The 22,307-nt window shown below is 40.3% G+C and overlaps 1 protein-coding gene across 1 annotated transcript in view; it reads left to right on the top strand.

Moving 5' to 3' along the window:
• The window catches only part of LOC140714547 (low-density lipoprotein receptor-related protein 1-like), a 1,940,354-nt gene that overhangs the window by 554,813 nt on the left and 1,363,234 nt on the right, over positions 1 to 22,307 (top strand). The window contains exon 3 of the mRNA XM_073025830.1: positions 4,669 to 4,806. Within this exon, the coding sequence (XP_072881931.1) occupies positions 4,669 to 4,806 (138 nt within the window). The remainder of the gene's footprint in view (positions 1 to 4,668; positions 4,807 to 22,307) is intronic.

The following is a 22,307-nucleotide window of genomic DNA, read 5'->3' as shown; positions in this document are numbered from 1 at the left end:
TCTGATTTTTCAATTCATAATTCAAGTCAGAATAATTGATGTCAAGATTAAGGAAGACATTATTTTTTTGGTCCACAAATCAAACAGGTCATCAATGATAGGCAAGTCGAAAAACTCCTGGAGGGACAAGAGAAAATTGCATGGAAGGGATTTAAGGATGTTGTTGAAAATGTTCTTGGCAACTACAAAGAAACAAATGATGTGCAGCCAGTTGACAACATGCTTCAAGCATACAAAACCATGAAGTGCAACATGTCACTAAAGATTCATTTTCTGCATTCCCATTTAGATTTCTTTCCTGCAAATGTTGGCACTCTCAATGATAAATGTGGTGAAATGTTTCACCAGGACATTGCCGTCATGGAGAAACAGTATCAGGGCAGCTGATATCCATCAATGCTGGCTAATTATTGTTGGGCACTTCAGTGAGAAGCTTCAGATACTGAGTACAAACAAAATTCTTCATTTTTAGCTTCACTGAACTATTGCAAAGTGTCAGAACAATTGTGCAAATAAACACATTATATTCAACAAAAGTTAATTTCTTATTTCTCCAAATTGCTACGTGATACAAGTAGTATGAAATTATATTTGTGTTCAGCTTCAAGCAGTATATTATAAACAAAAATTTCAGAGGAAGCAACACTTTTGAAAAAAAATGCTGTCCAGTGGTTATTGTTTAGCTTAGGTAGTTGAGCTGCTGCCACACATGTCCGTCAACCTGGGTTTAAGCTGACATCTGCATGCTTTTCCTGTGGACCTACAGGTTTTCTTTAAGTGCTCCTGTTTTCTCTCACATCCCAAAAATAGTTGGTCTCTGTAAATTGCCCTAGAGTGATAGAAACAGTAAAAGGTTGGGAACAAATGGGAATGCAGGCAATGTATATCAGTATTAATAGGTGATTCTCAATGCAGATTCTGTAGGCTGAAGGGCCTTTTCCCATGCAGTATGATTCTATGAACTTAGTAGAGATTGAGTTAGTCTCCAAGAGAGAACTGCAATCCAACGTGTCACAGTTCTGATATTCCATTGTGGAAAGTTACATGAATATGAATGTGAACTGAATATACCATCACTAGTGTACAACAAGACCAACTGCAAAGAGTCATAGCAGAGTTAAGCGTTTTGGAGATAATCCCAAAAGGTGGAGATGGAGTTAAAAATGACAGGATTAATAACATCAAGTAATGTATCAATCACAACTTAAAGAATAACATATGATTTATATTTTATGTTAATGCCATCTTGTGACCACTTACTTGTAAAATGGTAGTAACAAGTATTTAATATGCTATATTCACAATTATGATGGCAATTGTTTTGACGCAATTTATCACTGGAGTGGCTTGAGGCTTCTCTGGACTGTGGTCCACTGAGATTTTCAATGCCTGAAGTAAATATTGCAGAGCATAGTGAAGAGTTCAATTAATGAAGAGACAGGGAATTTATAGTTGAGTTACTTATATAGCTACGTATTGTAAATAATTAACTTATTGGATTTACATGTAAATTCTTACTTTGGGGGATCTTATTTAGTATTAAAGGGGAAGAATAGTGGGATAAATGTGACAGTATGCATTTTAGAACTGACTACACCACATGGTAGGATTTTCAGTGCAGTAGTTACAATTACTGTTGTAAGTTTATAGTTTCTGCCCTGCTAAAGGTTAGATACATGGAACTATTCATGTTTTGTTTAGCATATCCCAATTTGGTTAGACTATAGATGGAAGAACTTATATTTTTGAAATATTATGCTCATATTATGTACATATTCTTAAATATCTCAATCTGACATTTGAATAAATAAATGGTATTATACAAGACACAAGTAACCGATATGAAATTTGTTAACTTAGCAGCAGCAGTTCAATGCAATACATAATCTAGCAGAGAGAGAAAAAATAAATAAAATAAAGATAATAATAATAATAGATAAACAAGTAAATCAATTACATACATTGAATAGATTAAAAAGTGTGCAAAAACAGAAATATTGTATATTTGAAAAAACAGTGAGGTAGTGTCCAAAGATTCAAAGTCCATTTAGGAATCGGATGGCAGAGGGGAAGAAGCTGTTCCTGAATCGCTGAGTATGTGCCTTCAGACTTCTGTACCTCCTTCCTGATGGTAACAGTGAGAAAAGGGCATGCCTTGCATGCTGGAGGTCCTTATTAATGGACTTTGCCTTTCTGAGAAACTGCTCCATAAAGATGTCCTGGGTACTTAGTGGGCTAGTACCCAAAATGGAGCTGACTAGATTTACAACCTTCTACAGCTTCTTTCAGTCCTGTGTAGTAGCCCCTCCATACCAGACAGTGATGCAGCCTCTCAAAATGCTCTCCACAGTGCAACTATAGAAGTTTTTGAGTGTATTTGCTGACATGCCTAATCTCTTCAAACTCCAAATGAAATATAGCCACTGTCTTGCTTTCTTTATAACTGCATCGATATGTTGGGACCAGGTTTGATTTTCAGAGATCTTGACACTCAGGAAATTGAAGCTGCTCACTCTCTCCACTTCTAATCCCTCTGTGAGGATTGGTATGTGTTCCTTCGTCTTACCCTCCCTGAAGTCCACAATCAACTCTTTCGTCTTACTGACGTTAACTGCCAGGTTGTTGCTGCGACACCACTCCACTAGTTGACATATCTCACTCCTGTTTGCCCTCTCATCACCACCTGAGATTCTACCAACAATGGTTGCATCGTCAACAAATTTATAAATGATATTTGAGCTATGCCTAGCCACACAGTCATGTGTATGTACAGAGTAGAGCTGTGGGTTAAGCACATACCCCTGAGGTGCGCCAGTGTTGCTCGTTAGCGAGGAGGATATGTTAGCACCAATCCTCACAGGTTGTGGTCTTCCAGTTTGGAAGTCAAGGATCCAATTGCAGAGTGAGGTACAGAGGCCCAGGTTCTGCAACTTCTCAATGAAGATTGTGGGAAAAATGGTATTAAATACTGAGCTATATTCGATGAACAGCATCTTGATATAAGTGTTTGTGTTGTCCAGTTGATCCCTCGATAAGAACCGGTGTGTGTTCCCTCGACTTCCCCTTCCTGAAGCCCACAGTCAGTTCCTTGGTCTTACTGACATGGGGGCAATGTTGTTGCTGTGACACCACTCAACCAGCTGATCTATCTAGCTTCTGTGTGTCTCATCACCATCTCAAATTCTGCCAACAATAGTAATTGATGACATTCAATCTGTGCCTAGCCAAACATTTATAGGTATAGAGAGAGTAGAGCAGTGGGCTGAGCATGCATCTTTGAGGTACACCAGTGTTGATTGTCAATAAGGAGGAAGTGTTATTTCTGATCTGCACAGATACATCTAATAGATGGCTAAACTGGATATGTTACAGTAGGAGAAGCACAAGGACCATTCAGGGTGATAAATAATGTAATAAATATTAAAGTCAATTTTCAATTAGTTGTCTTCCAGGTATTCATTGTGCACTGAGTCTTTGAATATGTTGTATGCTCTGCATGAAGGTTTGCAATAGCTGACTCTACAACCAACTTATTCACTTCTGAACTGCACTTCTGCTGCATGCAGCTTCCTAATTTTTGTTTAAGTAAAGTCATACAGTCACACCTGCAGAAAAAGACCCTTTTGCTCACTGTGTTCATGCAAATCATCAGATACCTATCCTTAATAATCCCTTTTGACAGCATTTTGTCCATGACCTTCTGTGCCTTGGTGATTCAAGTACCCATAGAGCTACTTGTTCAATGTTGCAAAAACCTCCACCTCTGAAATCTCATCGGGTAGTGCTTTTCATACTTTGAGTAAACAATTTTTTTTTTCTGTAAGCCTCCTAACCCTTATCTTAAACCTAATGTCCTTTTGATTTATACACTTTGCCAAGTGGAGAAATATTTTAAAGTATGCACTATCTATGCCTCTCATAACTTGGCATATCTCAGTTAGTTCCACTCTCTTCCCATCCCGGCTTCTGCTTCTCCAAGTAAATTAAACTCATGATATTTGGTCTCTCTTCAAAGCGGAAGCGCTTCTCAGATCATGTGCCATCTGAGGAAATAGACACTCAATTAATGATTTGGTTTGAACTCCTGCTTCTCCACACATGTTGCTTGACCTGTTGACTATGCCCAGTGTTATCTGGCTTTTATTTTATTTTGTTTATGTCTTCTGGATGATGTAAAAAAAATGCTCAGGAATTTCAACATACAATATTTCATTATTTTAAGTGGCCACTTATGAATTATAGCAAATACTGAACAAGATTATTAGCTTTAGTACTTCATTAGAATCTTCCTACTGTATAATTGATATAGTATTCTATATAATCTGTACTGATTAGAGAGTTGAGGATTGCACCTTATAATCAACGTCAAGAATGCTTGGTGAACTGTGTAATTCATTGTAAGCCTCTGAACATTTTTAATATTTTATCATGTATATTGTAAGAGACAGCAGAATTCAAATCTCATTATTTATAATGACTATCACATATACAATGGCAATAACACTGGACAACAGAGTAATCTGTCTTACATACAGACTAATCAGAGTTTTGCAGCAATTTTATGTAACCATTATAAGTATGACTACAGAGGTAGCCAATGTTCTGCATTATTTCCATTGTAATAATGATGATTATTGTAAAACAATGTTTTTTTTTCCTCCACAACAGGTATAAGACACTTGGAGTTCACATGTCCTGTGAATCACTTTGACTGTGTTGGTGCGAGAAGATGTATTTACATGAGCAAACTCTGCAATGGCATAAATGACTGTTTGGATGGGCTTGATGAAGGATATCATTGTCGAGGTAAGGATCATGGTAAAATCCTGGTGTACCTTTTCAAAGCAAATTTTGTACCTGACTAGAGTAATCAGGTGTGCTTAAATAAATTGGTTTAAGATCCTGTGCATTTACTTCACTTAGACTCATGATCAGAGGCTGCAATATAAAATCCTCGGCCACAGTGGTGTCAAGAAAACAACCTTTCCCACAGTATCACAATAATAAAGGAGCTGGTTGTAGATTACAGGAGGAATGGAGACAGGCTAACCCCTATTGACATCAATGGATCCTGGGGCTGAGAGGGTAAACAGGTTCAAGTCCCTCGGCATCCATGTAACCGAGGATCTCACGTGGTCTGTACACGCCAGCTCTGTGGTGAAAAAAGCACAACAGTGCCTCTTTCACCTCAGATGGTTGAGGAAGTTTGGTATGGGCCCCCAAATCCTAAGAATTTTCTACAGGGGCACAATTGAGAGCATCCTGACTGGCTGCATCACTGTACCTCCCTTAGTTGCAGGACTCTGCAGAGAGTGGCACGGATGGCCTAGCACATCTGTAGTTGTGAACTTCCCATTGATTCAGGCTGTTTACAAGGACAGGTGTGTAAAAAGGACCCATAGGATCATTAGGGATCCAAGACATCTGTGGTGAACTACATATACCTGTCTGGACACGCCCCACTGCTGACTGCTCCTGTGGCTCCTCCCACAGACCCTGGTATAAAGGCGATTGGAGACACAGCCCTGCCCTCAGTCTCCAGGATGTAGTGTGGTGGTCAATTGCTGTTTGTTCTTTCTTCCAGCCAATAAAAGCCTATATCTTGCCTCACGTCTCCGAGAGTTATTGATGGTGCATCAACATCCCAACCACAATCTATTCCAGCTGCTACCATCTGAGAAGTGGTACCGCAGCATAAAAGCCAGGACCAAAAAGGCTCTGGGACAGCTTCTTCCACTAAGCCATCAGACTGATGAATTCATGCTGATTTGAGTGTATTCTATGTTACATTGACTGTTCTATTTATTATAAATTATTATAAATTACTATGACTGCACATGGCTCATTTAGATGGAGATGTAACATAAAGATTTTTGCTCCTCATATATGTGAAGGGTGTAAGAAATACAGTCAATTCAATTCAATTCAATTGCAACAAAACTTAAGCATGCTCTTGAGTTGTACACCAGTTGATCTTCAGATTTGTTTCTGTTGATAAAAAAAAATTCTTATGTATAATGATATCAAACTTAAGCGGATGTTTTTGATGTCAGGTGTTTAGTCAAATTCATTTTTCCTGCCATACACTAGAAAGAAGTGAGACCCTGATTTAAAATACAGGAAAACATAGCATGGTTTTGCTGGCTACGCTCTTCCAAACATTTTATTATTGCATATGGAATATGAATGATTCCTTCTCATCCTAAATACATTAAGATGTTTTAAAAAGTACCATACAGATCCTAATCAGAAGCAGGCCCTACGACTCATCTAGTCTACGCAGAGCATTTAAACTGCCTACTCCCATTGACTATAGTCCTTCATACCCCTACCAGCCGTGTACCAATCCAAACTTTCCTTAAATATTAACATTGAGTTCACAAATAGCTACAGAACATAGCTACAAAAAGTTCTAAAAATAAAGACGGAACTTGCCAGAATTCTTAGCAGGTCAGGCAGCACGTACAGAAATAAAATCAGAATTTACATTTCAGGCCAATGGTTCTTTAAAACTGAAAAAGTGAGAAAATCTGTGTGCTTTAACCTGTACAAAGAGGGAAGAGTGTGAAAACAAGGAAAGAGCAGGCTAGGGTGGAGCCCAATATTGACTAGCAGGCCCATCAAGGGGTGGCACCTATCTGAAAGAGAGGGAAAAAAAAGAAAAATCATCTCTGTTGGAATTTTGGGAAGCCAAAAAGCAGCAGCTGTTCAAACTCTGAAGTAAAAGGGAATGCTGGGAATTCTCGGGTAATATCTGTAGGGACAAAAACTGAGAGATGTCACTGCCAAATATAAGGTCAGTAAGAATTGGCAAATACTGACTCAGGTGTGTGAAAAATAATGCACTTAATATTGAGCCCCAAAGCTTGTAATATCCCCAGATGGAAGATAAACACATTAAACTTTATTGGGACAGGCTAGGATTCTAAAGACAGAGATGGAATAGGATGGAGTAGTTACCTGACAGGCAACTGAAAGCTTAGGAAGGCTGACTTTGCCACCACACCATGAACTCTGAATGTAGTGCCCTGAAATGAAAGAAGTACAAGTAAATTGCTCCTTCACCTGGAAGAGCTGCTGCCCTCCCCATTTCCAATATTTATTTCACACACTAGTTTTCATTGCACTTTTTCAGTTCCAAGTAAGGATAATTGATCTGAAACTTTAATTTTGTTTCTCCAGCAAGGCAATGTTGCCTTCATGCTGAGTACCTCCACAGTTTCTATTTTTATTTCTGATTCTTAAGGTCAGTAGCTTTTGATGATTAATCTTGTGAAGGCCCAGAGGCTGCTGAAACAATCTGGTCCAGTAAACTTGCTGGCGTATTGGCAGGTGTTGTTTACAGATGTTATGAATGAGTGGTCACACTACCATTCTAAGTGAGGAAGACACCCAGGAATTGTAACATCGTCATTCTCTTGAGGCTAGGGTTGTTTCCTTCTGCTTATCTGCGGAAGTCAAGGAGTTCCCTGAAGGACCATATTATTTGGAACATCTTCCTGTGCATGCTGGACTGATGCCATTCCAAGCTGGAACTGGAGTTGACAAGGCAATTGTTTGAGCCTCCACTAAAGCGGCAAAACCTGTAAAAGATTATGGGTGGCACAGTCATCATCATCATGTGCCATATCCTATGACGTGGGTGATCATGGTCCTGACATATTTCCACCCTGCTACCCCGGCACAGTAGCACTACGTACTGCTATTACAGTGCCAGGAATATGAGCTCAATCCCCACTGCTAAATGGATGAAGTCTCTATTTTCTCCCCATGCCTGCGTGGGTTTACTCATGGTTTCCCACCCAAGTTCTAAAGTCGTAATGGGTTAATAGATTAATTAGTCACGTGGGGGTTAATGGGTGTTGTGAGCTTGTTGGACTGGAAGAACCTGTTATCATGTTGTATCTTCTGAAAAAATAAGATTGTATTTATTGAGCCTAATGTTATCGTTAACATTAGAAAGTTTGCCGATACTGGAAATACAAAGCAACACACACAAAATGCTCAAGGAACTCAGCAAGTCAGGAGGCATCTATGGAAGTTAGTAAACAGCTGACGTTTTGAGCTGAGACCCTACTTCAGGACCGAATAATGTTATCATTATTATTGAATTATATTATCATTGTCATGTATAACTATATCTTTTAAGGCACCTTTGTACCCTCTCTCATGCAACCAAATCATTTCTGCCACATGACAACCAGAATTGCCATAGTACTCTGGCTATTGCTTAAGTAAGCTGGAAGTGAAATGTTGCAACATTCAGCCATATAACAGTGATTTTATGTGGGAAAAAATAGTTTAGTTTTCATCATCATGGTTCAGAAGTGACTTAGCAGGCCTGGGTGAGGAACTCAGCTTTTGGTAGTGATTAGACCTCACTTTGCAAAGTCACGGATTCTTCCTCACCACACCAATGTTCATTGTTATCAGTATATCAAGTAAAAAAGACTTTTATATCCTCAGCATGTCCTGAAGAACAATGCAGGGAATTATCTTTGCAATCTATACCACATGTTGTTATGTAGGAAGACAGAGGAGCCAATTTTCATGTTTCCATAAATAGTGAAGGAGATAAATGTCTGGAATTATTTGTCTAGTGGTGTTAGTTGAATGAAAACTGCACCTCTCTATTTTTAATAGTGAAGCAGATACACGGAAACATTTTTACCATTTATTTCAGAGCCCCACATCCAACAATGCAGCATTTCCCCAATATGATTTTAAAACCTTCTTGTGCCCAGAACCTCAAATGAGATCAGCTGAATCACATTTGACCTGTTTTGAATTAAACTTTTGCATGATGCCTATGGCCTATGTTTTCTGGTTATGACCACAGTCAAAGTGTATTGTGCCACAGAATTACTGCTAGATTCACGCTTGGGTCTAGTGATGCAGCAGGTCTGATATAGTGTCATCTCACCTCTAGGGCATTCAGTATTTCTGTGCTGCAGTGCATATGCTCAAACAACTGGATATGCACTGCAGCTAGCTGACAGTTCTCTATGGAACTGGCAGGTAGCTGTCCATGCAATCTGGCCACTGTGATTCAGAGATAAAAGTACTGACAACTCCACTTCCAAAATTCAACATGTTATAACCTGACATGTCCTTCCCATCTGCCAGTGACTGACCTGAGCACAAGCTACTCAAGACTATGCAATTGTACATCAGTAAATATAAAATCCTGCAAAAAGCAGTGCAAGCAAGCGGTATTTGTGGTAGTAGTTAAAAATGGAAACTAAAATGATCCCTTGATATGGCGAAGAGTGGAATTTAGTGCTGTTTCATTAGCTCATCACCGAAAACAAACTGGTTTTGTCTATCACCTGTTTCTTTAGTATAGACAGGAAATTATTTATCAATTAATTTGTGCAGCTGTCAGGCCTGTAATAAAATTAAAGCAGGTGTCTCACAGCTCTTTATAATACTTGTATTTTATATAGCCTTTATTTTAGCAGCCTCCTTAGAAGCATAATTTGTCATCAGGCAAAAAAGTTTCCACATCTGCCACAACAGTCACAGGGTAAAGCTCAGCTTTGGCCGAAGCCATATTCAGTGCAAGAGAAGATTACCGTAGTTGTTAATGGCCAAATATTTAAGCCTCAGAATGTTACTGCAGAAGGTCTTCAAACAGTACCTGATTGCCAAACGTTTCTAGCACCTTCACCAATGACCTTTCCCTCACCAAAGTGAAATGAATCAAAGGTTCGAAGGTTCATTTATTACCTAAGTATGCAACTCTGAAATTCTTCAATTCTTCAGGTTGCCATGAAACCAAGAAAGAAAAGAAGGGCAGCATGATCATCCAACCCCAAACCCCACCTCCCCGCAAACGATATGAACAAAAACAGAACAGGAGCATCGACCCCCAAACCCCACCTCCCCACAAACGATATGAACAAAAACAGAACAGGAGCATTGACCCCCAAACCCCACCTCCCCACAAACGATATGAACAAAAACAGAACAGGAGCATCGACCCCCAAACCCCACCTCCCCGTAAACGATATGAACAAAAACAGAACAGGAGCATCCACCCCCAAACCCCACCTCCCCACAAACGATATGAACAAAAACAGAACAGGAGCATCGACCCCCAAACCCCAACTCCCCACAAACGATATGAACAAAAACAGAACAGGAGCATCCACCCCCAAACCCCACCTCCCCACAAACGATATGAACAAAAACAGAACAGGAGCATCGACCCCCAAACCCCACCTCCCCACAAATGATATGAACAAAAACAGAACAGGAGCATCGACGCCCTAGATCTCTCCTCCTGCACAAAAAAAATGAACAAGACAGATCAGGCACATCATCTCCCAAATCTGCCTCCCCGCACAATAAAAGATGAGAAGATCAGGTGAAATGACACAGAATATAAAAACTATAAGACTTAAAAATAAAAAAGTCTGTAGACCAAATCTGCATCCAAAACACAGAAAAAACCTAGGTAATGCTTTCCGGGCACAGTAGCAGACTCTCTCCTCTCTGGTACAGAGCAGCTGATCAAACTGCAAACCATCCCTCATCCTCTGCACTCGCTTCGATGCTTAAATCTCCCTCACTACTTTAATAGGTGAACAATGGATGCTTTAATCAGTGAAATGGAGCCAAACTTCAGATTGTGCCCCGTCCTGTAATCTGCCCACTATAAGGTTCACACACACTGGCTCTGCCTCCCTGAATTCTCTAGGAGACTGCAGCGCGCTGGGCTGGAACACCCAAATGATCTCCAAACTGCCCCGTTTGGCCTGATATTTCAATCACCCTCATCTCTTTAATCTGCAAACAATGGAAGCTATATTTGGTGAAATGGGGTCAAACACTGGCTCACATGCCATCTTGCAGCCTCTTCCCGTGAGCTTTGCGCACTCTGCTTCTGCCTCCTGGAATTCTCTTGGAGACTGTAGAGCAGTGAAGCACCCAAACTGTCTCCAAACAGCAAGACACAGGCTCCAACGGTTCTGGAATCACATTCAAGATAATAAGCAAACATAAAAGAAGTGAAAAACATGGTTTCATGATCTATCCAGAAGATATCAACCAAAGGAATGTTGAATGCAGGCACCAACCATCTTGACCACAGGCACCATCACCACATGAATTTAGCCAATGGCCATTTCCAACAAGAGGGAAGTTTACTTCCCCTTGACATTCAATAATAATCTATAACCAAATGAGATCTTTAATATCCTGCAGTGGGCACACTAAACAGAACCTCTGCTGAAAGAGACATAAGAGATGAGATACTTGGCCTCCTGTGATGCGTGGCCCATCTCCTGTTTCTCAAAAGTCTTTCCACCATCTACAAACTCAATTCAGGCATACAATGGAGTATTCACCAATGGCCTCTAAAAATATACTTCCAAAAACTCCTGAGAATCACACAACAGTTTATTGATTTACATCCAATTCACCATCCTTAACATTCTCCCTTTCTTATACTGACACATTGTAGTTGCAGTCTTTATGATTTAGAAAATGCATTGCTGCACTTCACTAAGGATTTTTAGTGCATTTTCCAAAAGAACAATCTCTACCATCTAAAAGGGTAAAGGCTATACAGTATATGGATTCTATTACAAAGCTTTCTGGGTCAAAGTCTTGGGTCGCATAAGAACGGTATGGAGCAAGCAGCTTCACCACAAAAACAGTAGCGAGTTGACTTCTTGTCACTGACTATTCAAAAACAATTAAGTGATATTTGTGGCTTCAGATAATCAATGTATATTGGCATGATCAGTGAATGAACAATTCAAGTATTTTTATAGTTTGTGATATTTTGTGATGTTGATGAAGATTATCAATTAATTGTGCTAGAACTAGCAGATGTTAATGTCATTTGGAAAAGTTTATGAAACTTTCATACCATGTGTGAACACATAATTTCACAAGTTGTGTTTTAAAATTGTAATATCTGCTGGTCACTGAGATTAAACATAGAAAGGTGTATGCAGATATAAAGCCTTTTTCCATTAGAACATAGAACATAGAACATAGAATAGTACAGCACATTACAGGCACATCGGCCCACAATGTTGTGCCAACCCTCAAACCCTGCCTCTCATATAACCGGCCACCTTAAATTCCTCCATATACCTGTCTAGTAGTCTCTTAAACTTCACTAGTGTATCTGCCTCCACCATTGACTCAGGCAGTGCATTCCACGCACCAACCACTCTCTGGGTGAAAAACCTTCCTCTAATATCCCCCTTGAACTTCCCTCCCCTTACCTTAAAGCCATGTCCTCTTGTACTGAGCAGTGGTGCCCTGGGGAAGAGGTGCTGGCTGTCCACTCTGTCTATTCCTCCTAATATCTTGTACACCTCTATCATGTCTCCTCTCATCCTTCTTCTCTCCAAAGAGTAAACCCCTAGCTCCCTTAATCTCTGATCATAATCCATATTCTCTAAACCAGGCAGCATCCTGGTAAATCTCCTCTGTACTCTTTCCAATGCTTCCACATCCTTCCACATCCTTCCTATAGTGAAGCGACCAGAACTGGACACAATACTCCAAGTGTGACCTAACTAGAGTTTTATAGAGCTGCATCATTACATCGCGTCTCTTAAACTCTATCCCTCGACTTATGAAAGCTAACACCCCATAAGCTTTCTTAACTACCCTATCTACCTGTGAGGCAACTTTCAGGGATCTGTGGACATGTACCCCCAGATCCCTCTGCTCCTCCACACTACCAAGTATCCTGCCATTTACTTTGTACTCTGCCTTGGAGTTTGTCCTTCCAAAGTGTACCACCTCACACTTCTCTGGGTTGAACTCCATCTGTCACTTCTCAGCCCACTTCTGCATCCTATCTTCGACAATCCTCTACACTATCTACAACACCACCAACCTTTGTGTCATCTGAAAACTTGCCAACCCACCCTTCTACCCCCACATCCAGGTCGTTAATAAAAATCATGAAAATTAGAGGTCCCAGAACAGATCCTTGTGGGACACCACTAGTCACAACCCTCCAATCTGAATGTACTCCCTCCACCACAACCCTCTGCCTTCTGCAGGCAAGCCAATTCTGAATCCAGCTGGCCAAACTTCCCTGGATCCCATGCCTTCTGACTTTCTGAATAAGCCTACCATGTGGAATCTTGTCAAATGCCTTACTAAAATCCATGTAGATCACATCCACTGCACTGCCCTCATCTATATGCCTGGTCACCTCCTCAAAGAACTCTATCGGTCTTGTTAGGCATGATCTGCCCTTCACAAAGCCATGCTGATTGTCCCTGATCAGACCATGATTCTCTAAATGCCCATAGATCCTATCTCTAAGAATCCTTTCCAACAGCTTTCCCACCACAGACGTAAGGCTCACTGGTCTATAATTACCCAGACTATCCCTACTACCTTTTTTGAACAAGGGGACAACATTCGCCACCCTTCAATCCTCCGGTACCATTCCCGTGGACAATAAGGGCATAAAGATCCTAGCCAGAGGTTCAGCAATCTCTTCCCTCGTCTCGTGGAGCAGCCTGGGGAATATTCCGTCAGGCCCCAGGGACTTATCCATCCTAATGTATTTTAAAAACTCCAACACCTCCTCTCCCTTAATATCAACATGCTCCAGAACATCAACCTCACTCATATTGTCCTCACCGTCATCAAGTTCCCTCTCAGTGGTGAATACCGAAGAGAAGTATTCATTGAGGACCTCGCTCACTTCCACAGCCTCCAGGCACATCTTCCCACTTTTATCTCTAATTGGTCCTACCTTCACTCCTGTCATCCTTTTGTTCTTCATATAATTGAAGAATGCCTTGGGGTTTTCCTTTACCCTATTCACCAAGGAATTCTCATGCCCCCTTCTTGCTCTTCTCAGCCCCTTCTTAAGCTCCTTTCTTGCTACCTATATTCCTCAATAGACCCATCTGATCCTTGCTTCCTAAACCTCATGTATGCTGCCTTCTTCCACCTGACTAGATTTTCCACCTCACTTGTCACCCATGTTTCCTTCACCCTACCATTCTTTATCTTCCTCACTGAGACAAATTTATCCCTAACATCCTGCAAGAGGTCCTTAAACATCGACCACATGTCCATAGTATTTTTCCCTGCAAAAACATCATCCCAATTCACACCCACAAGTTCTAACCTTATAGCCTTATAATTTGCCCTTCCCCAATTAAAAATTTTCCTGTCCTCTCTGATTCTATCCTTTTCCATGATAATGGTAAAGGCCAGGGAGCGGTGATCACTGTCCCCCAGATGCTCACCCACTGACAGATCTGTGACCTGACCCGGTTCATTACCTAATACTAGATCTAGTATGGGATTCCCCCTAGTCAGCCTGTCAACATACTGTGACAGGAATCCATCCTGGACACACTTAACAAACTCTGCCTCATCTAAACCCTTGGAACTAATCAAGTGATAATCAATATTAGGGAAGTTAAAGTCACCCATGATAACAACCCTGTTATTTTTGCACCTTGCCAAAATTTGCCTCCCAATCTGCTCCTCGGTATCTCTCCTGCTACCAGGGAGCCTATGGAATACCCCCAGTAGAGTAACTGCTCCTTTCCTGTTCCTGACTTCCACCCATACTGACTCAAGAGAGGATCCTGCTACATTACCCACCCTTTCTACAGCTGTAATAGTATCCCTGACCAGTAATGCCACCCCTCCTCCCCTTTCCACCCCTCTCTATCCCTTTTAAAGCACTGAAATCCAGGAATATTGAGAATCCATTCCTGCCCTGGTGCCAGCCAAGTCTCCATAATGGCCACAACATCATAATTCCATGTATGTATCCAAGCTCTCAGTTCATCACCTTTGTTCCTGATACTTCTTGCATTGAAGTACACAAACTTTAGCCCTTCTACCTTACTACCTTTACACCCTTTATTCTGCTTCTCTTTCCTCAAAGCCTCTCTATATGTTAGATCTGGCTTTACTCCATGCACTTCTTTCACTGCTCTATTGCTCCGGGTCCTATCCCCCTTATAAATTAGTTTAAACCCACCCTTCCGAAATTAGGGTGCAATAAATTCCATAGCAGGGGTTTCCAAACTTCTTTACAATAATGGCCCCTACCATTAACTGAGGAGTTCTGTGAACCCCAGATTGGGAACGCCCGCTGCATATGATATTCCTTATGTTGCTTCTGCTGAAGAATATGAAAAGCGTTGTTAGACTGCTGATTTTCACTTCAGCAGCAGTAAAGAAAAAAATCAATGTTTACTTTGGCTCCAAACTTCGTGACTTGTATCATTTCATGGCATTGGCGTATAGGAACTATTGAGCAAGCCAAAACCTAAATAGATGTCCCAGCCTCTGACAAATGCTTTCCTTTGATTTATTTTGATCTCAATATTTAGAGACTTTTGGCGAATTGAAGTGGAAAGTTGAGGCTGTTTATTATGGTGTTCTTGGTTCTGACGATACCCCCCAATAAGATTTGAATTCAGGCTCCTGCAAACAGAATCTTGACAACTTACATGAAATAAATCATCATCATCATTATGTGCTGTGTCGAGTACGACATGGGCGATTGTGGTCTATGACCATGCTTGTTCATGGCAAATTCTACAGAAGTGGTTTGCCATTGCCTTCTTCCGGCCATTATCAATACTATGGTTCAGCACAGCCAAGAAGGGCCAAAAGGCCGGTTTCTGTGCTGTAATGTTCTATGGTTCTTCAGAGATTGTCTACCTGGTGTCCAAGGGTGACTGTAGTCTAGCAAAGGGAAAGACTGCCTTACACCTCCTTTGGTAGAGACATATCCCCCAACCCGTCACCCAACATGGAATAAGTAGGAATGCAGAAACAACATGCATTACGGTGTGTTGATCCTTCTACATAGGCAGGAAACATATACAGATCAACCATATAATTATTTGTAAGGATAAGTTATAGAGATCTTCCATGCACCATAAGATTCCATAAACTGCACCATGCTAGACCATGATAATAATCTTTATAATATATACATAACAAGATGGACAATGAACTGGCATTTGGTTAGACATTTTCTCTTTATTATCCAGGTTGGCTCAATAATGAGTTGAAAAGTGGGATAAATGGGATATCTCCTGAAAATGAACATGAATATCACAGTATTTAGGTAACTCACACCTGTTCCAAGTAATGTGGACACTGGATAATAAACATGAATTGACCCAGTGACCAATATCCATAATCCTATTGTGGCTGGAGATACTCTGTGATTGGGTGTCACCTGTAGGGAGAGAAACACAGTCAACACTTCAGTTTGATGATCTTTGATCAGAGGTGTTCTAATTTGTAATAATGTTCTAAAAATTTAATGCAGCTTCCCACTGCACAGATGCTACCTGATCTGATAAGTTTTTTTTTTCTGGGATTGTTTGATTTATTTCAAATTTTTAGCATCTTCAGTATTTTGCATTGAAACTACTTTTTATTGCCCAGATGTTTTAGCAGAAAGTCACTGAAAGTTTAGTACCAATCAAACCTGTCATACGCTTCTTAAAACCAGAGGAGGCTTCATAAGAAGGGGACTATTTGATGGTGCATTCTGAAACTAATCAGGGAAACTATGAAGAATGCTGTATATGGGGTTCCATAATACCAGACATGTCAGGGAAAGCCTTGATGAGTGGGAAGAAAAGATAAGTGAAAGATTGTAATAGCTAAAGTCTGGGAGGTCTAATTTTAAGGCAAATGAAAGCAGACAGCGTCAATGGTCACTGACATGAAACATGCCCCAGGGAGCTGGCTCATTGTCATTACTTGCTGTTTCAGGGAGCTAGATATGCGATATTATTAGTACATCTCTGATCTTACACTCATGATCATAGTCCATGGGTGCATCTGAAAATATCTTATCCTACATCTTTTCTCAAATACCATGAGCCAGTTCATAAAAGATGCTTCGCTCAGCCAACACCAATCTTCCTGCTTTAAATCTCCTATCTAACATACACAAGTTCACAACATTCTCAGAATCAGGTTTATTATCACTGACTTACATGGTGTGAAATTTGTTTCTTTGTGGCAGCAGTACAAAAAAAAACATAAAAATACCATAAAATAAAATATCTCGGCAAGCCTCATGTTCACATCTCACTGGTTAAAAATACTACCAAGGTATTCGAACTTAACAAGTGCAGCATATTGCATAACACTCAGCAGCACAACTTCTCTCTCATGCATGGATTGCTGTACAATCTGTCCCCAGGTAACAAACAGGCTCTGTTTTTACAAACAGCCAGAATTTGTTTTTGTCCATAAGTTGGAAATTTCACAAAAAAAAAAGCCTCCATAGTGTTGGACTGAATGGTACTGAACTCACATGGGACTGGTAAGGAAGAACAATCGCTAAAAAGTAAGTCTGAAAGTATATATATCAGTTTTGAATTTAGTATTATGGGAGCTCATTCTTAGGAGTCAGTAAGTCGGATGTTCTTAACTTGGAGATGGTCTGTTCACAGTTAGACACACAGCAACCAAATGGCCTGAGGAAGGAGAAATGATGGTGATCATCATATTTGTATTCCCAGCTAATGTCATGCCAGAACGTAGGTCTGAGACCATTAAAGATGCTAGTTTCTGCCTGCAAAGCTTTCATTCCAATATCTCCTCTCCTCAGCCTAATCATCATTAACAAACGGTGGATGACGCCAGCATTCACATTCCTCTTCTCAAATCTTTCCCAAAAGTTTACTCCCATGCATGATGCCTAGGAACTATAACACATCAAAAAGAACAGGTCAGTAACAAGGAGAACCCAACTTTCATTTGATTTGATATTTAGCACCTTGTTCAGATACAGTTTGCAGAGGAAAACAGAAAGAATTTACATATTGTCAAGCTCTGGGTAACAGTATTTGTGGTTTTATCATTCCACCTTATTGCTGCCTGTCAGCTGTAAGTTAAACTAGACTTGCCATCCAAAGTTGAGACTTCTCGGCTCAAAGATGTTCCCAGGGTCCTCTACTGTTACCTTTATAAGAAGTTTCCATACTAAACCTAGTAGAAAAGCATTTTGAAACCATTCAAGGACAGTCAGAAACACATGGAAGACCAACAGTATGAAACACAAGAAGTTGTCTAGTTGATTATGGTCTAGAAGACAGGATAATTGCAAATGAAAACTGTAAACGTTTGTGCAGACTTTGTTTTTACTTTTGGACCAAGACAAGGCTCCGACCTTCAGTGGTAGAGTAAGATTTGGGGTTTATGATGTGTTTATGAATTGTACTCAAAATGATTTTTTGAGACAAGCCAGGCAAAACAGAGCTGTATGAATGTTTATGCAATACCAGTTAGCATATTGTAATATGCTTCAAATACCACTGGCTTTAGCCTGAAAGAAGACTGGTGCAGGCAAAATCCAGAGATATTTGAAACACTTTATAATCATGGACATCCTGGTAGCTGTCAGTGAAGTGGACTGTGCCAAGTGTTCATGAATGCCATGAATGCCATTCTTTACCTCCAAAGGGGGGGAGGAGGGGCGCAGAGACATCTATGGTTTCTCTTTTGTCTTTAGGTGCTCAGGTCTAATGTGAAGGGAATCTAAACATGTTGTATCCTTTTAATCATCCAAGTGTTCTGGCCAAAATATGAAATGAAGAGAAGACAATTTTCCGGGAATTAAAAAGGCAGTGGATTAATAACTTGTGATTGCAGCGTTCAAGATTTTTCAACTGAAATTGTCGTCTCCAAGGAAATGAGCCAAGTCAACATATTGCTTTTTCTGAATGCCATGCTGTGGCTGGCATTCTACTGAGCAATTGGCAGATAAAAATACAAAACGGTCACGCATCAAGGCAAATGAGCTTAAAGAACTGACAGATGAATGGTTACATGATCCTTTGGCCTGGTGCCAAGCATTTAATCACTTGAATTACTAGACAGTGCTATCTTTTACATGGGAAAGGTAATGGGCACATTCATGAGAGATGGGTTACTGAGCAATTAGTTTTAAAAAGTCCCTGAACAAACAGAATAACTACACTAAATATTTGAGTTAAGTGTTATTTCATCTGAAGATATCAAAGCTAAATGTTGTGAGCTCTCAATGAAGCAATTAAATTATTCTGCTTTAATGCTATATTCACAAGAAATTCATGAGGTAACAAAATTTGACTTACCATAGTTTCCATAAGGTAGCAGTTGCCAGGATTATTAAACAGGGGCCTATAAACTACTGCCAACCACAATAAAGTGAGGATAGACCATACACAAAGAAGCTAAAGTGCAATAAATTCAAAAGCAAAATATTCCAGTGACGACTAAGCAGTTATAGTAGTTTTCATAGGTAATGGAAAGAAGTGCTTGTATGTGATCATTTATTTTATTAATCTGTTAAACCATGTGTTCGTGGTGTGTAGGAAACATTGAAGCTGGTCTCCTCCCTTCGTAAGTCCGTCTACCTGCAAGACTAGACAGCCACCCATTATTTTGATTGGGCTTCCCCATTTGCTAGATATGACCTCATGTAAATCGATTCAGTACTTGCAGCTGTTCCAATTTCTTTACAATGGTTGACTACAGCATACTTAACTAACTCAGTAATTATTAAGATCAGACCATGCTTAACCACTGTAACCACAGTCATTCTTAACCACAATAATGCCTTAACATCTAAAATGGACATTTTTTAGTTCTGATTGTGTTCTTTCTTGTTTAATTTATGATTTTTTTTCTTGTGAATGCAGCTTATATGGTGATATATATGCCTGTGATGCGTTGAAAGTTTTTCATTAGATCTGTGCCATATGCACTGGTGCATATGGTGATAAACTTAATTTTGACGTTGCTCTTCAACATCTCCGGCTTACTAGGTGTAGCAAAGTGTTTCACAGATGCAAAATCAGATCAAATGTGACACCAAGCTAATCAGAATCAGACTTATTAACACTAATTTATATGAATTCCTCTAGCACTTTGTGTGTGTTGCCAAAAAGTAAAAGGTAGTTGCAGTGATGGTAGAGGCGAGGAATGGATTCTGAATCACAGAATGTAGGTCTTCAGGCTCTTGTACCATTTCCCTGATCTTAGTAATGAGAAGAGGGTATTACCAGATCGTAAGTGCTCCTAGTGATGCACACTGCCTTCTTGAGGCACCACCTTTGAGGGTGGGGAAGATTCAAAGTTTTTTTTATTATCAAAGTACGTATCCAGTATACAACTCTAAGCTTTGACTTCCCCACAGACCACCACAAAATAAAGAAGAACCATGGAACCCATGCAAAGTACAAAAAAAACATCAACCCCATCCCCCCTGCATAAAACAAAAACAAATTGCACAAACAGCAACAAAAAAAACAAGTGAAACACCCAGAATATAAAACATAAAATCAAAAGGCATATTCTGTTCAGCTCAGTGTTCAGCAGGCTACCCTGATTCAAAATTGCCCGAACTAGCAAAGGAGTGACAAGAAAAACTAAAAATGCGTCATACATGAATTAGAATCCACTATCCACAAACCGCATCGACTAAGCCTTACTCCAATACCATCCTCCGACAGCATCGAGAGAGAGAGAACAATCATTTGAACACAAGGAGCATCCTTCGGGAGCAACGAGCAAGAAGGAGAGAGAGACTGTCTCATGCAGACATCTTCCTCCAGCAGCAAGTGAAAGGCTGGTAGACAGCGCTGAACACTCATTCACTTCCGCACTTGCCTCGATGATTTCAGTCTTCCTTTGCGAGATCAGTGGGAGAGCAGCTGACCATGGCTCGCACTCTGTCTCCTGGCTTGCTGGCTTTCATGCTGCACGTTTTGCTGTCCGCCTCGTGGAACCCTCTTCGAGACATCAAAGCACCAGATTGCCCGATCAGATCGAAAACAGTCTGTCAACTGGATCCAACAGTAGCAGAACCATATCTGAAATAAAAAAAAGAAAACATAAAGAAGTGAAGGGAGTTGCTTCGTGACCCATCTTGAGGACATTGCCTTTGGTTAGCATTGTTCGCTGATGCGATCCTGTGCCCGTGATGGAACTGGTTCAGCCTTTTGCAGTCCAGTGCTTTGGAGGCTCCATACCAAGCTGCAATCTGGTATGCAGCCAAAATCTTACAGAGATTTGTAAAAGTCTTCAGTTACATATGGGATTTCCACAACTCCAAATGAAGTAAAGCTGCTGGTGTGCCTTCTTTATAATTCCATCAATGTGTTGGGCCCAGGATAGGTATTCTGAGATGTTGACACCCAGGAACTTGAAGGTGTTCACCCTTTCCACCGCTGACCCCTCAGTGATGACTGGTATATGTTTCTCAACTTCTTTTTGATCCACCATCAGTTCCTTGATCTCACTGTCATCGAGTGCAAGGGTGTTGTAACACCACTCAACAAGTTGTACTAATTCACTCCTGTACACTTCTTCAGCATCATGTGAGATTCAATCAAGAAAGACTGTGCCATCAGCAAACTTATTGATTCATTTTTTCTGAGCTGTGCAAAGACACAATGATGAGCTTAGAGAGAGTAGTGCAGTGGCAGAGCAAATGTTCCTGAGGTGTGCCTGTGTCGATTGTCAGCAAGACGAAGGGGGGAGAGGTGATTGTTATGTTTGTTCTCAGTAATGACAAAACTGGTGTGGGCTTAATGCTAGAACATTTTATTGCTCAACTACTGTTCAACACTGAGCACATGCAACCAGCATTGCCCACTGGGAACTGAAGTTCTTTATTATATACACACATGATAACATTTCTTCCCCTTTAAAGAAAAAAACAAACACAGCACTATATCTTCACAAACCTGAAAGGAACAAACATCCTTTCCAACAAAGGTGTCTACGTTCTGTAGCTAGTCCCTTCTTACATTCATAAACTTTCTAGCAGTCTCTGAGGTGGTTTAATAATCCTTTTTTTTTGTCTATTATATGTTTCCACATGTGTATTGTTTATATTTGGTGCACAGTATTCATGTTTTTTCTGAGAATTCTGATCAACAGGTTCATTTTTTTACATTTACTGACCCTTTTTGTGCATGTATTGATGTGTCGCAGCTATGGGTAGGAGCTTGTGATAGATCCACAAGGTTCCTTCTCAGAGGTGTTCCTTGTTCCATCTGGATCTGCTAGGAATGTGAAGACACTTCCTCTTGCACATATCTTTGCATGGACCATGTGTCAGAATTGTGATCTCAGATTTGCACAATCTCCAGGCTTCAATACAGGCAGCCTTTTCACAGAAGTGTTATGAAACTGGTTCTGTTTTACATTCCATTTCATTTTATCCAATTTGACCTAGTGTGCTCATTTAGGTGTTAACAGGTTTTCATGCACCGGAAGGTTAATGCGTATGCTTCGACTCATTGGCATTTGCACTGATGAAAGGCCAC

This window comes from Hemitrygon akajei, chromosome 2 (assembly GCF_048418815.1).
Source record: "Hemitrygon akajei chromosome 2, sHemAka1.3, whole genome shotgun sequence".
NCBI lineage: Eukaryota > Metazoa > Chordata > Chondrichthyes > Myliobatiformes > Dasyatidae > Hemitrygon > Hemitrygon akajei.
Note: the sequence above shows the minus strand (reverse complement) of the source record. Positions and strands in the feature narration are given on the sequence as shown.